This window comes from Sus scrofa, chromosome 9 (genome assembly GCF_054392235.1).
Source record: "Sus scrofa isolate SSC_HxYL_T2T_F1_AM1 chromosome 9, Sscrofa_HxYL_maternal_Yorkshire_Landrace_v2.0, whole genome shotgun sequence".
Taxonomy (NCBI): domain Eukaryota; kingdom Metazoa; phylum Chordata; class Mammalia; order Artiodactyla; family Suidae; genus Sus; species Sus scrofa.
This window is the reverse complement of record NC_139391.1, coordinates 97,463,013-97,476,135: the sequence shown is the minus strand read 5'-3', so window position 1 is coordinate 97,476,135 and position 13,123 is coordinate 97,463,013. Positions and strand designations below refer to the sequence as shown.

Sequence of the window (13,123 nt, the reverse complement as noted above, 5' to 3'; positions counted from 1 at the left end):
ACAGGTCAGACAACTGAGGGTATATTCGAAGAACTCATGAAATAGTCAATTGACAAATTAATACTGACACATACTTCAACGTAGCTACATATAAAAAAATCAAACTTTACTTTCAAAAGATAATGTATTTTACTTGCCAAGTAAAATAACTTTATACAAATAGTCGGACAGAGATTTTTTAAGGATCTAGAAGCCAATTATTGGGACTGGTAAAAATAAAAAAAGAGTTTTAAGTTGTACTTTCTGAACTCCCTCTTTTGAGGATGTTTATTATGAAAAAAAATGGCAATCACATTTACTTTTAGATGGTGGGCTCTTCACATATTTTAGGTCTATTTTCTATTGTCCAACTAATACATTTACTTGATATTAGTAGTAAACATGTTTTTTCATTTTTCATGAAAATGCTGTCAGTGAAATATTTTTTATTGAACTGATGTTTGAGGGGTTAAAACTTAAACTGTGCAGGAGTACTGAAAAAATAATAAAACACTTTAAAAGTGCTTTACTTGATCCATACCAAAAAAACAAACAACCCCATCAAAAAATGGGCAGAAGATCTAAACAGACAATTCTCCAAAGAAGACATACAGATGGCCAAAAAGCATATGAAAAGATGTTCACCATCACTCATTACTAGAGAAATGCAAATCAAAACCACTGTGAGGTACCACCTTACACCAGCCAGAATGGCCATCATCCAAAAGTCTACAAACAATAAGTGCTGGAGAGGGTGTGGAGAAAAAGGAACCCTAGTACACTGTTGGTGGGACTGTAAATTGGTGCAACCACTGTGGAAAACAGTATGGAGATTCCTCAGAAAACTAAAAATAGTTTTGATCCAGCGATCCCACTCCTGGGCATCTATCCAGAGAACACCATGACTTGCAAAGACACATGTACTCCGATGTTCATCGCAGCACTGTTTTCAATAGCCAAGACATGGAAACAATCTAAATGTCCATCAACAGAGGAGTGGATCAAGAAGATGTGGTACATATAAACAATGGAGTATTACTCAGCCAATTAAAAAGAATGAAATACCAGCATTTTTAGCAACATGGATGGACCTAGAAATTATCACGCTAAGTGAAGTCAGCCATACAATGGGACACCAACAACAAATGCTTTCACTGCCATGTGGAATCTAAAAAAAGGACAGACTGAACTTTGCAGAACAGATGCTGACTTACAGACATTGAAAAACTTATGGTCTCCAGAGGAGACAGTTTTGGGGGGTGGGGGGATGTGCTTGGGCTGTGGGATGGAAATCCTGTGAAACTGGATTGTTATGATCATTGTACAACTACAGATGTGATAAATTCATTTGACTAATAAATAAATACAGTGCTTTACTTGGGGGTTTGGTGAGGAGTTTTGAGGGTTTTGGTATGCAATTGATGTTATCAACTTAAAGAGGAAGTTATAACTATGATGTTTTATTCAATATGCAAGCTAACCACAAATGAAAAACCAAACCCTATAATAGAAACACAGAAGTTAAAGAGGAAAGAATCAAAACAAATCACTACAAAGAATCATCAAATAATGAAGGAAGAAAGCAACAAAGGAAGGGAGACACAACAACCACAGGAAAGACAAAACAATTTACAAAATGGCAGCAGTAAGTCTTCACTCATCAGTAGTTACCTTAAATGTAAATAGATTAAATTTACCAATTAAAAGGCATGGAGTGACTGAATGGATTAAAAACAAGATTTAGCCTTATGCTGTCAACAAAAGACTCATTTCATGTTTAAAGACACACATTGACTGAAGGGATAAAAGAAAATATTTGATATAAAAAATAACCAAAAGAAAGTAGGATGTCTATACTTAATGTCAGACTAAATAGACTTTGTCTAAAACTGTCTCTTAAGAGACAAGGAAGGTCATTCTATAATGATAAAAAGGTCAATTCAAAAGGAATATACTACCTGCTGTAACCTGGAGTTGTCACCACTGCTGTGGCCTGGACTGCAGCTATGGCATGGGTTTGATTCCCACCCCCCCAAAAAAGAAATATATAACAATTATAAATATATGCACACCTAACATCAGGGCACCTAAATACATAAAACAAAGACAGCCATAAAACTGTTCAATTCAGCAAGGTTGCATGATAAAAAATCAGCATATGAAAATCATGTTTCTATATACAAACAATCTGAAAAGGAAATTTTAAAAATTTTATTTACAATAGCAACAAGAAGAATGAAATACGTAGGAATAAACTTAACCAAAGAGGTGAGATATTTGTACACTGAAAATATTTAAATGTTGGTGAAGGAGATTGAAGATATAAATAAATGGAAAGATATCCTCTGTAGTTTTTTTTTTTTTTTTTTTCTCTCTTTAAGGCTGCATCCATGGCAAATGGAAGATCCCAGGTTAGGGGTTGAATTGGAGCTACCAGCCTATGCCACAGCTATAGCCACGCCAGATCCGAGCTGCATCTGCAACCTACACCATAGCTCATGGCAATGCTGGATCCTTAACCCACTGAGCAAAGCCAAGGATCGAACCTGCAACCTCATGGTTCCTAGTTGGATTTGTTTCCTATGTGCCACAATGGGAACTCCCCAGTTTGTACATTTGAAGAATTAATATTGTCAAAATATCATATTCCCCCAGTGCAATTCCCGTCAAAGTCCCAATGCCACTTTTCACAGAAATAGAAGATATAATCCTGATATTCGTATGGAACCACAAAAGTCCCTGAATGGCCAAAGAAATTTGAGAAGAAAGAAAGGTCGAATCATCACATTTCCTAATTTCAAAATGTATTGTTAATTTACAGTAATTAAAATGCATGGTGCTGGAATTAAAACAGATATATAGACCACTGAAACAAAATAGCTCAGAAATAAATTCAGGTATCCACAGTCAGTCTTGGAACTTTGGGATGATCTTTGGGATGACAGTTGCAGAGGGCATGACTTTCTTCTGATTGATTAGTGGTGAGAGATAACTGCTTGGTGTTTCAGGAATCTTGGTCATCAGTCTTCTGGTTCCAGCCAGTCTATGGTCTGTATGCTTGTGCTCTGAATGTAGTTACTTTCCTCCACCTGGGTGGGGGTCTTAGTTCCCGCAGAACAACTCAAAGATATATGTCAGATGGTTATGTATATCCCCTGAAGAGGAACTGAGACACTGAGCTATCATTTCTTAACTGGTTTTCCTTTGTTTCTACATTTCCTGACTTCCCTAATTAATAACCACTTGAATCTTCTCTTTGGAACTCAGGGAAGGCCTAGGAAACTAAAGCCTTTTTCTACAAATAAGAAAGGGTAGGGGAGTGGGACTGGACACAGAAAACCTTTGGTACATAGGAGGACCCCTCAGGGTCCTGCTTAGTTTCAAGATCTTGAAGAGATAACTTCATTCTCATGTTAATTTCGGCATTATCCACAATAGCTGAGAGGTAGAGGTAGCTTTAGTGTCCATGTGTCACAGATAAATGGATAAAGAGAATGTGATATATATAAAGATCCTGCATGCACACGGTGGACTGTAATTCAGCCTTTAAGAAAGAAGGAAATCCAAGGCAACTGCTAACAACCTTAAAAGGACAAATTGACAATAACACAATAATAGTGGGGGACTGTAACACCCCACTTACAGCAGTGGACAGATCAGACAGAAAATCAATAAGGAAACAGAGGCCCGGAATGAAGCATTAAACCAGATGGACTTAATAGATATTTATAGGACATTCCATCCAAGAGCAACAGAATACACATTCTTCTCAAGTGCACATGGAATATTCTCTAAGATGGATCATATCCTGGGCTACAAATCCAGCCTCAGTAACTTTAAGAAAATTGAAATCATATCAAGTATCTTTTCTGACCACAACACTCTATGACTGGAAATCAACAACAAGAAAAAAATTGCAAAAAACACAAACACGTGAAGACTAAACAACATGCTACTAAACAACCAATGGATCACTGAAGAAATCAAAGAGGAAATTTAAAAATACCTAGAAGCAAATGACAATAAAGATACAACACTCTAAAACCTATGGGATGCAGCAAAAGCCATTCTAAGAGGAAAGTTTATAGCAATACAAGCCCATCTCAGGAAACAAGAAAAACTTCAAATAAACAAGCTAACTTTACATCTAAAGCAGCTAGAGAGAGAAGAACAGACAAGACCCAAAGTTAGTAAGAAGGAAAGAAATCATAACGATCAGAGCAGAAATCAATGAAATAGAAACAAAGAAAACGATAGAAAAGTTCAATGAAACGAAAAGCTGATTCTTTGAAAAGATCAACAAAATTGATAATCCCTTAGCCAGACTTATCAAGCAAAAAAGAGAAAGGACTCAAATCAATAAAATTAGAAATGAAAAAGGAGAAGCAACAACAGACATCACAGAAATACAAAGGATCATAAGAGACTACTATATGCAACTATACGCCAGTAAAACGGAAAACCTAGAAGAAATGGACAAATTCTTAGAAAAGTACAATCTTCCAAGACTAAACCAAGATGAAACAGAAAAGATGAACGGACCAATCACAAGAACTGAAACTGAAACTGTGATTAAAATACTTCCAACAAACAAAAGTCCAGGACCAGATGGCTTCACAGGCGAATTCTATCAAACATTTAGAGAAGAGCTAATACTTATCCTTCTGAAACTATTTCAAAAAATTGCAGAGGAAGGGATACTCCCAAACTCATTCTATGAGGCCATCATCGCCCTGATACCAAAACCAGACAAAGATACCACAAAAAAAGAAAACGACAGGCCAATTTCACTGATGAACATCAATGCAAAAATCCTCAACAAAATACTAGCAAACTGCATCCAACAGTACATTCAAAGGATTGTACATCATGATCAAGTGAGATTTATCCCAGGGATGCAAGGGTTCTTCAATATCCACAAATCCGTCAGTGTGATACACCACATTAACAAACTGAAGAATCAAAACCATATGATCCTCTCAATAGACTCAGAAAAAGCCTTTGACAAAATCCAACACCCATTTCTGATTAAAAAAAACCTTCAGAATCTGGGCATAGCGAGAACCTACCTCAACATAACAAAGGCCATATATGATGAACCCACAGCTAACATCATTCTCAATGGTGAAAAGCAGAAAGAATTCCCTCTGAGATCAGAAACAAGACAAGGATGTCTTCTCTCAGCACTATTCTTCAACATAGTTTCGGAAGTCCTAGCCACAGCAATCAGAGAAGTAAAAGAGGTAAAAGGAATCCACGTTGGAAAGGAAGAAGTAAAACTATCGCTATTTGCAGATGACATGATACTGTATCTAGAAAATCCTAAAGACTCTACCAGAAAACGGTTAGAGCTCATTCATGAATTTGGCAAAGTCGCAGGATACAAAATTAATACACAGAAATTGACAGAATTTCTATACACTAACAATGAAAGATCAGAAAGAGAAATTAGGGAAGCAATCCCATTTACCATGGCATTCAAAAGAATAAAATACCTAAGAGTAAACCTACCTAAAGAGTCAAAAGACCTGTATTCTGAAAACTATAAGACACTGATAAAAGAAATCAAAGATGACACAAATAGATAGAAAGACATACCATGCTCTTGGATTGGAAGAGTCAATATTATCAAAATGACTATACTACCCAAGGCAATATACAGATTCAATGCAATTCCTATCAAATTACCAAGGACATTTTCACAGAACTCGAACAAAATATTTTAAAGTTTGTTTGGAAGTACAAAAGACCCAGAATAGCCAAAGACATCCTGAAAAAGAAAAATGGAGCTGGAGGAATCAGGCTCCTGGACTTCAACTACACTACAAAGCAACAATCATCAAAACCATATGGTACTGGCACAGAGACAGACATATAGATCAGTGGAACAGGATAGAAAGCCCAGAATTAAACCTATGCACCTACAGCCAACTAATCTATGACAAAGGAGGCAAGAATATACAATGGAGAAAAGACAGCTTGTTCAATAAGTGGTGCTGGGAAAACTGGACAGCCACATTGTAAAAGAATGGAAGTGGAACACTCCTAACACCATACACAGAAATAAACTCAAAATGGATTAAAGACCTAGATATAAGACCAGACACTATAAAACTCTCAGAGGAAAACATAGGCCAAACACTCTCTGACATAAACGACAGCATCATCTTCTCAGATCCACCTCTTAGAGTAATGACAGTAAAAACAAAAATAAATAAATAAATGGGACCTAATTAAACTTAAAAGTTTCTGCACAGCAAAGGAAACCCTAAACAAAATGAAAAGACAACCCACAGAATGGGAGAAAATCTTTGCAAATGAATCAATTCACAAGGGATTAATCTCCAAAATTTATAAACACCTCTGGCCAAATGAGGAAAAATATCCTCATTCCTCATATTAGCATCAGTTGGATTGCCACTGTTGCTGAAACTCAGCCTCTGTCTACCAGTGCCAAATAGAAACATGGAGACAGTTTTGTGTGAAGGAGAAAATAATAGCTTTTATTGCTTTGCCAGGCAAAGGAAGCCACAGCAGGCTAATGCCTTAGACTGTGCCTTCCTTTGGGAAGAATTGTGGGGAATTTTATAATAAAAAGGAGAAACACAGGGTTCTGGATAAGAATCAGGGTTGAGGGCAAATATGCATTTTTCTTTTGGGGGGAATCTTTGATCATTGAAGTCAGTGTCAAGATCTCAGTGTGATCTTGGTGGTCTTCTGAGTTATCATATCTTGAATTTTCCTAAAATAAAAATACTTGCAAAAAGGACATATTTATCAGAGATTAGGGCAGTCTAGGAAAGACTCTCCAAAAAAACACTATGTACTCATAATCTGTGACCCACAAGCAACTGTGCTCTGGGTGCCTAATCTGTAGTTCATAGGTGATTGTGTTTAGAGTGTAATTAAGCCAAGAGGAAGGACAAGGCTATTCAGTTTTAAACTAGTCATTTCTAAAAGAAGCATAAGGAATGTAACTTTTCTCTTAGATGTATGAGGTGCCGGCATCACCACTGAGTAAGTCTTGAACTTAACTAGGTATATTTTGCTTGTTCTAAGGTAAATGTAAGATTTGTTGATTCCAAGCAACCACAACCAACTCCTAAGCACAAATGGAATTCATTAGATAGGTATCAGTAACACATGGGATGCATAAGACTGGAAAAGTAGTCCTGGAAAGAGGTAGGCTGAGGATGGTAGAGTAGGAATATCAAGAACGTCTTTTGGGGAGTTCCCTCTGTGGTACAGTGGGATCAGCGGCATATTGGAAGCACAGGGATTCCCGCTGGACAGCCAAAAAAAAATTGTCTTTTTGCTACATTTTGGTCAGGACTTCAATGCTAGAGTGAATAAATGGCTTTGTTTATTTATTACTCTAAATGGACTCTAGCCAAGATACAAAATTCAGGGATGATTTTCAACCTAATTTAATTCACTTGTCTGGGCCCTAGTGTACTAGAGTGGTGATAGAAAGGGCCTTCCTTACATAGGATCCTCCACAAAGCTTTCCTTTTCATACTAACTGGGCTGGGATATACTGAGTCCATATTCTTCAAAAATGGTGTAAAACAGATGCATGAATTAAAACTAGGCCTATTTCGTAGGTTGAATTCTCTTATCTCCGGTTTCATAAGACCAGGCAGCTCCCCATAGAAAACAATATTAGGCCTTCTAAGCACAAAGACCTGAAGACAGTACCTTAATTCATCACAGGGCAAAAATCCTCCATGGACAAACTGTGTGTAAAAACTTTAGTGAAACTTCAGTTCCTTTTTATATGGTGTAAAAGTTTTCATTTTCCAGAAAAAAATACATTCTAAATTGGAGAATGTTCCATTACTTATTTTTAACTGAGTTCTATCCAGGTGGTTTCCTCAGATGCACATTTGCCTTTCTTATATTCTGCTCTGAATATTTCCTGTAGGCCAGTTATGACATTGGAATTGAGTTCTCCAGTGACATTCACTGGAGACCCTACAGAGGAAATATGTAAAAGAAAAATCTAGTAAGAAACCCCCAAATAATGGTATGCAGAAGCTCCAGGGCGAGGGAGCAAACCCTTGCCACAATAGTGACCCAAGCTACAGCAGTGACAACACCAGATCCTTAACCCACTGAGCCACCAGGGAATTCCTTTCATTCCTTTTCTAGTGAAATGAAATCTTTGGACCTGGCCTAAAGGAATATCTTAATGGGACACATTCTCTCTGACTTCTCCTTCCTTCACCTCTAGTAGTCCATTCTGAAAGAGGCTCTAGTATTTACATCAGAAAATGTTTCTTGATGGACACAGTGGAGCAAATATTTTTAAATACCCACAGATATCCTATAAAATCATAAATATATGTAGCTTGCTAGAGATGTATAAGTGGGATTATTCCATCAGAATCATGGTTAATAGCCAGAGATGTTGTGCAGGGTGCTATTGTCTAATGCAGGATTATCTGGCTAGCACACCACTGACTCTCTGCCATCCAAAATAGGACTGTGGTCTCTGAAAGTCAGAACGCTAAAGTCATGGACTCCTATTTAAGAATTCAGGTTGCTTAGGTGGTATTTTAAGGCTTTTTAGAGGTAGAATAAGAACTTTGCAAACAATTATGCTTCTAAATAAACTACCGGTTTAAATGTTGAGTTAACTTGTGACAGTGGTCAGTTGGTTTGTGAAGCTGAAATCTTGGCAGAAAGCTAGTTCTTTTGTAAGTTGTTATTGATAGTAACAGCTCTACCAAAATGAAAAGTAAACTAGGAGTTGTTATAATGGCTTCATTCTGTACTTGAAATATTTCAGTCCATGTCATTATATTGTTCAGTCCATGTCATTAATGTAATTATTTCCATAAAGGTGTATTAGCAGTCATTTCTACTAAAAACAATTATAGGAATCTCATGGATTTTTTTAATTTTATATCTTTCTGTATTTTATTTTTATTCATTTTAATTGTTTTTGTTTGCTGAGTTAAATAGCTTTAGTAGATGTTGAATTTTGAAATAGAGAATCATACACATGGAATCTTTTCTTTCACATCTTTACTGAGATCTGATCACCGGTACCTCTAAGATATCACCATTGTTTCTTAGTTAAGATGTAAAATACAGCTTGAGCACCTAAGTCCTTTAGCAGTATCTCTGGGGAAAGCTAGGAAGTTTGAATTTCACTAGTAGTGATTTGCTATACCCAGTAAAGGAAGAATAAAAACATACTACAAGAGATGAAGCAGTTATCACCCCAACTTCCTGTAGTTCTGTTCACAGTTTGTTAACATACCACTTTAAAAGGTGAATTTGGGGGCCTAAATTGATACCATTAGGTTCCTCTGCCATTGCAGAACAGTGAAGACAAAAGCACTCACCATTTTAATATTCACAGGACTGTGCTAAAGAATAATGATTTAAGATCAAGACAAGAGTTAACTACCCACCTCACCAACCAGTGGCCTTCCCCAGGAGCTCTGGATGTCAATGCTGTTGCCTTGGATACGTTGCTTTACCGAAAACACAATAAACAGTGGTATGAGTAAGTGTAATACTTTTTTTTCCCAACTAATTACAAACTTAGTTGTACCAAAACATATTATTATTATTATTATTATTAGCTTAGAGTAAAAGTAGGACTTAAAACTATTTTGGCTTGGTAAGGTTAGATGAAGGCAGTGAATGTGGTAATGTGTTGAAGCCAAGGCACCCTGAAGAAGTTAAAAACAATTGAGAAATCTTTATGTGATATTATGCCAGACACCTATTTCTCCTCCAGTTAATATTGAGCCAGTCCTTCAGTTAAGTCTGTAGGCTTATATTTAATGAGCCATCTTTTTTTTGTTGTTGTTGTTGTTTTTTTTTTTTTTTTTTTTTTTTGCTTTTTAGGGCCCCACCCACGGCATGTGGAGGTTCCCAGGCTAGGGGTCCAATTGGAGCTACAGTGTCTGGCCTACACCACAGCCACAGCAACTCGGGATCCGAGCCATGTCTGCAACCAACACCACAGCTCAAGGCTACGCTGGATCCTGAGTAAGGCCAGGGATCAAACCTGCATTCTCATGGTTGCTAGTCAGATTCGTTAACCACTGAGCCATGACGGGAACTCCGAGCCATCTGTTTTTGAATTCTAGCTTTGGTGTTTGTATTGGACTTTGGACTAATTTTCATGCTTGTTAGAAAATGCAAAATTCCATCTTGTGAAAGCATAGAAATGTACTTGTTTTTGGTGGGTCTGAAATATACTTGTTTTCATTTTCATTAAATCTAATTTTGGAGGGATAGTGAAGATATAATCTTTCTACCTATAGGCTGCAAGGTCCTTTTCTTATTCTTTGTCCCAGTATTCAGGACTGTTTCATTTAGTCATAGTTTCCTAATGTTGAGAGAGCTGCAAAATCTTAGACACTTTTTCTTTAGTTAATCTCCATTTTGGAACTTTTAAATTGTATTACCTTCTTTTAGCTTTTAGCCACTTTCCCATCTTGGTAATTTTTTTCAATGTATTTTCCTCCCAGTCTTCAGCTAGTTTTTTGATTATTTTCCCTGCTTCCTCCATCCTTTACTGTTCTCTCTCTCTCTCTCTCTTCCTTTCCTTCTCTTTCTTCCCTTTTCCCTACTTCCTCTCCCTCTCTTCTTTCCTCTCTTCTCTCTTTCCTCCTTTCTTTCTTTTTGTTTTTTGTCTGCTTTTAACGCCCTTGTTCTAAATTTCACTGGTAGAGCCTCACACTTCTTTCTGTCCTTCTTAGGGCAGCTTTCACTAGGTAATTAGTATCTAGACATCTATAAGGAATGTTCAGCACAGGCATAATTTTCACCTGCTTTACTCTGATTTTTTTTCATTTGTTAAAGGTAGAAGTCGAAATAAATTTTACCTTTTACTGTTAAAAAAATGCTATAGGCGTTAATGTTTTTGTTTCACGACTGTTAGAGATAAGTAGGGGGAAATGAGCTGATTATTTATGGAATAAATCAGTATAGCATTTCTTCAGCATCTACTACACCACACTTAGTATGATTCAAGATGTTAACTCAGTCTTTCATGGATTCAAATCTAGTTCCTCTTTACCTTTATGAAAGTTATAAATAACTGGAATATATGTTATTATGCTAGTATATAATTTTATCTTTTTGTGACATATTTAATGAATGGAAGAATATTAGTTTATTTGTATTTCTAATTTATAATTGAAAACCTGAATTTATAGCGATATTTGGTATGAAATATTCCTGCAAAAATATTATAATATTATGTCCTGGCAAGTTGAAAGACTAATAACTGTGCCTTTTTATTGCAATATCTATACTGTCACTTTAGATGGGGGGGAGGGAAAAAATATTTTAACCAAAAGCCATGTAGGTACCACTGCCTGCCTATTGAGGAATGAATGAGGACATCTAAGTGGAATACTGATTTTTAGTTTACATTGGCATGTAGTAATAGTGACTGGTTTTTATAAAGTATTATAGTAGCAACAAAAGAAATTACAGTCTCAGAAAAGAATGCAGTGAAACTGCCTGTTTGTCTGTTTAGCATGGATGCAGATTTTATATATCTTGACTTAGTTACTCTATTAAGAAGAGGGACACTTTCCTTCCTGGCATCATCCTTTAATCTAGCCTGACCTCAGATACTGGTATTGCTTTTTCTATGGTCCAATTGAGAAACTGATATCCCAGAACAAAAAGTGTGTAGCTCAGGGGTAGTACTGATATCCCTGCTTCCTTGCTGTGTAACACTGAGCACCACTTCTTCTTACCTTTTGTTTGTGCGCATGTAAAACTGGGGGTAATGCCTATTTAAACTGAGTTGTAAGATGTAATAAATCGCCTGGCACCTAATCACTTCATGGTAAATCTTTATTTATTTATAGTTTACATAATCTTTTTTGTTTATACACTCATATAACTTCGTATCTTTCATGTTTAGAGAATATTCACTCACCCAACATCCCAAGCTCTGTTTTCTTAGCTTATAAAACCTTATATAAAATTAAAATGCAAATCCACAGTTGTTCAAAATAAATAATACCAAAATTTTCATGTAAAAATAGAGATTTTCACTTTCAGAAGGGTGGCTCTGTGTAAGTCATGTTTGAAACAAATTGTATCTTTTCATCAGGATTCATTTTTTGCTCTCCTCAAATTTATGATATAAGCCAAAGCTTTTGAACTGACTCAATCACTGATTCCTTTTCATTTGATCAGTATCTTAAATAAGTCCAACAAACATTTATGGAGGAAGCAGGGAAAACCAAAACCTCTTAATAAGGAACATTAGCTCTCTTGATAACATGAAGAAAGAAACTGATCCATAATGAGTGATTATAATTTTCTGCTAAGGGTATAGGATGGGACGTCTATAGTTAAGTCTCTGGGGGCTTTGAAAATTTATTCATGTGATTGGCTTTGAGAAGAAACAGAGTTTGCTGATTGATTTAATGGATTTCATGGATTTGGTGACACTTCTTAAAAAGAGCCATTGGATAACCTGGCTATAGTCATCTGGTCATGGAAGGACCCCTTTCACAATAGCTCTTAAATTTATTTCCACTTACTATACTGTTTATAAAATTTTAAAAATATTTCCAGTTCATTTCTTGATTATTTATGCCAAATGTTTAGTTATGCTTCATTTTATTATATCTCTTCTTTTATTTCAAATTTAGGAATATTAAAAATTTTTTAAAGCTCTCTGTAGAAGCTCTACAATAAATATATAGAGAGAGCACACTCCCTAACATACATATAGAGCAATTGATTCTTTTTTATTTCTGTTAAGTTCTGTTTTTGTTTTGTGGTTGTTGGGTTTGTTTGTTTGTTTGGCTATACTTGGGGCATGTGAAGTTCCTGGGCCAGTGATCAAATCCGCACCACAGTTGCAACCTGTGCTGTAGTTGCAGCAACGCTGGATCCTTAACCTGCTGCACCACGCAGGAACTTCCTCAGTAAGTTCTGTTTTAATGTATATCTTTATATGCAAATTCTGGGTCACATGAGCTTGTTAGATATTTGTTCTATAATCTTCTTAGATTATCTGTTATATGACTTTGTTAGATTATTGCTAACTCACTCATTCCCATTCCCCCAAAACAGATTTATTGTCACCATATCTATATTTTCTACTTAGGCTTTTCTATTCTTCTGAATTTATCACTGTTTCCCAATT

The 13,123-nt window shown here is 36.1% G+C and overlaps 1 protein-coding gene across 18 annotated transcripts in view; it reads left to right on the top strand.

Annotated features, from left to right (window-relative positions):
• The window catches only part of RUNDC3B (RUN domain containing 3B), a 294,945-nt gene that overhangs the window by 254,290 nt on the left and 27,532 nt on the right, over positions 1–13,123 (top strand). For 11 of the 18 annotated variants that reach the window (XR_014815984.1, XR_014815983.1, XM_084977269.1 and 8 more), the window contains one exon: positions 9,350–9,496. The exons of the other annotated variants lie outside the window; for them this stretch is intronic. Coding sequence is in view for 9 of the 11 variants with exons in the window: in XM_084977269.1 (XP_084833395.1) it covers positions 9,350–9,496 (147 nt within the window). In the remaining 2 variants the exon portion in view is untranslated. The remainder of the gene's footprint in view (positions 1–9,349; positions 9,497–13,123) is intronic. 18 annotated transcript variants of the gene reach the window in all.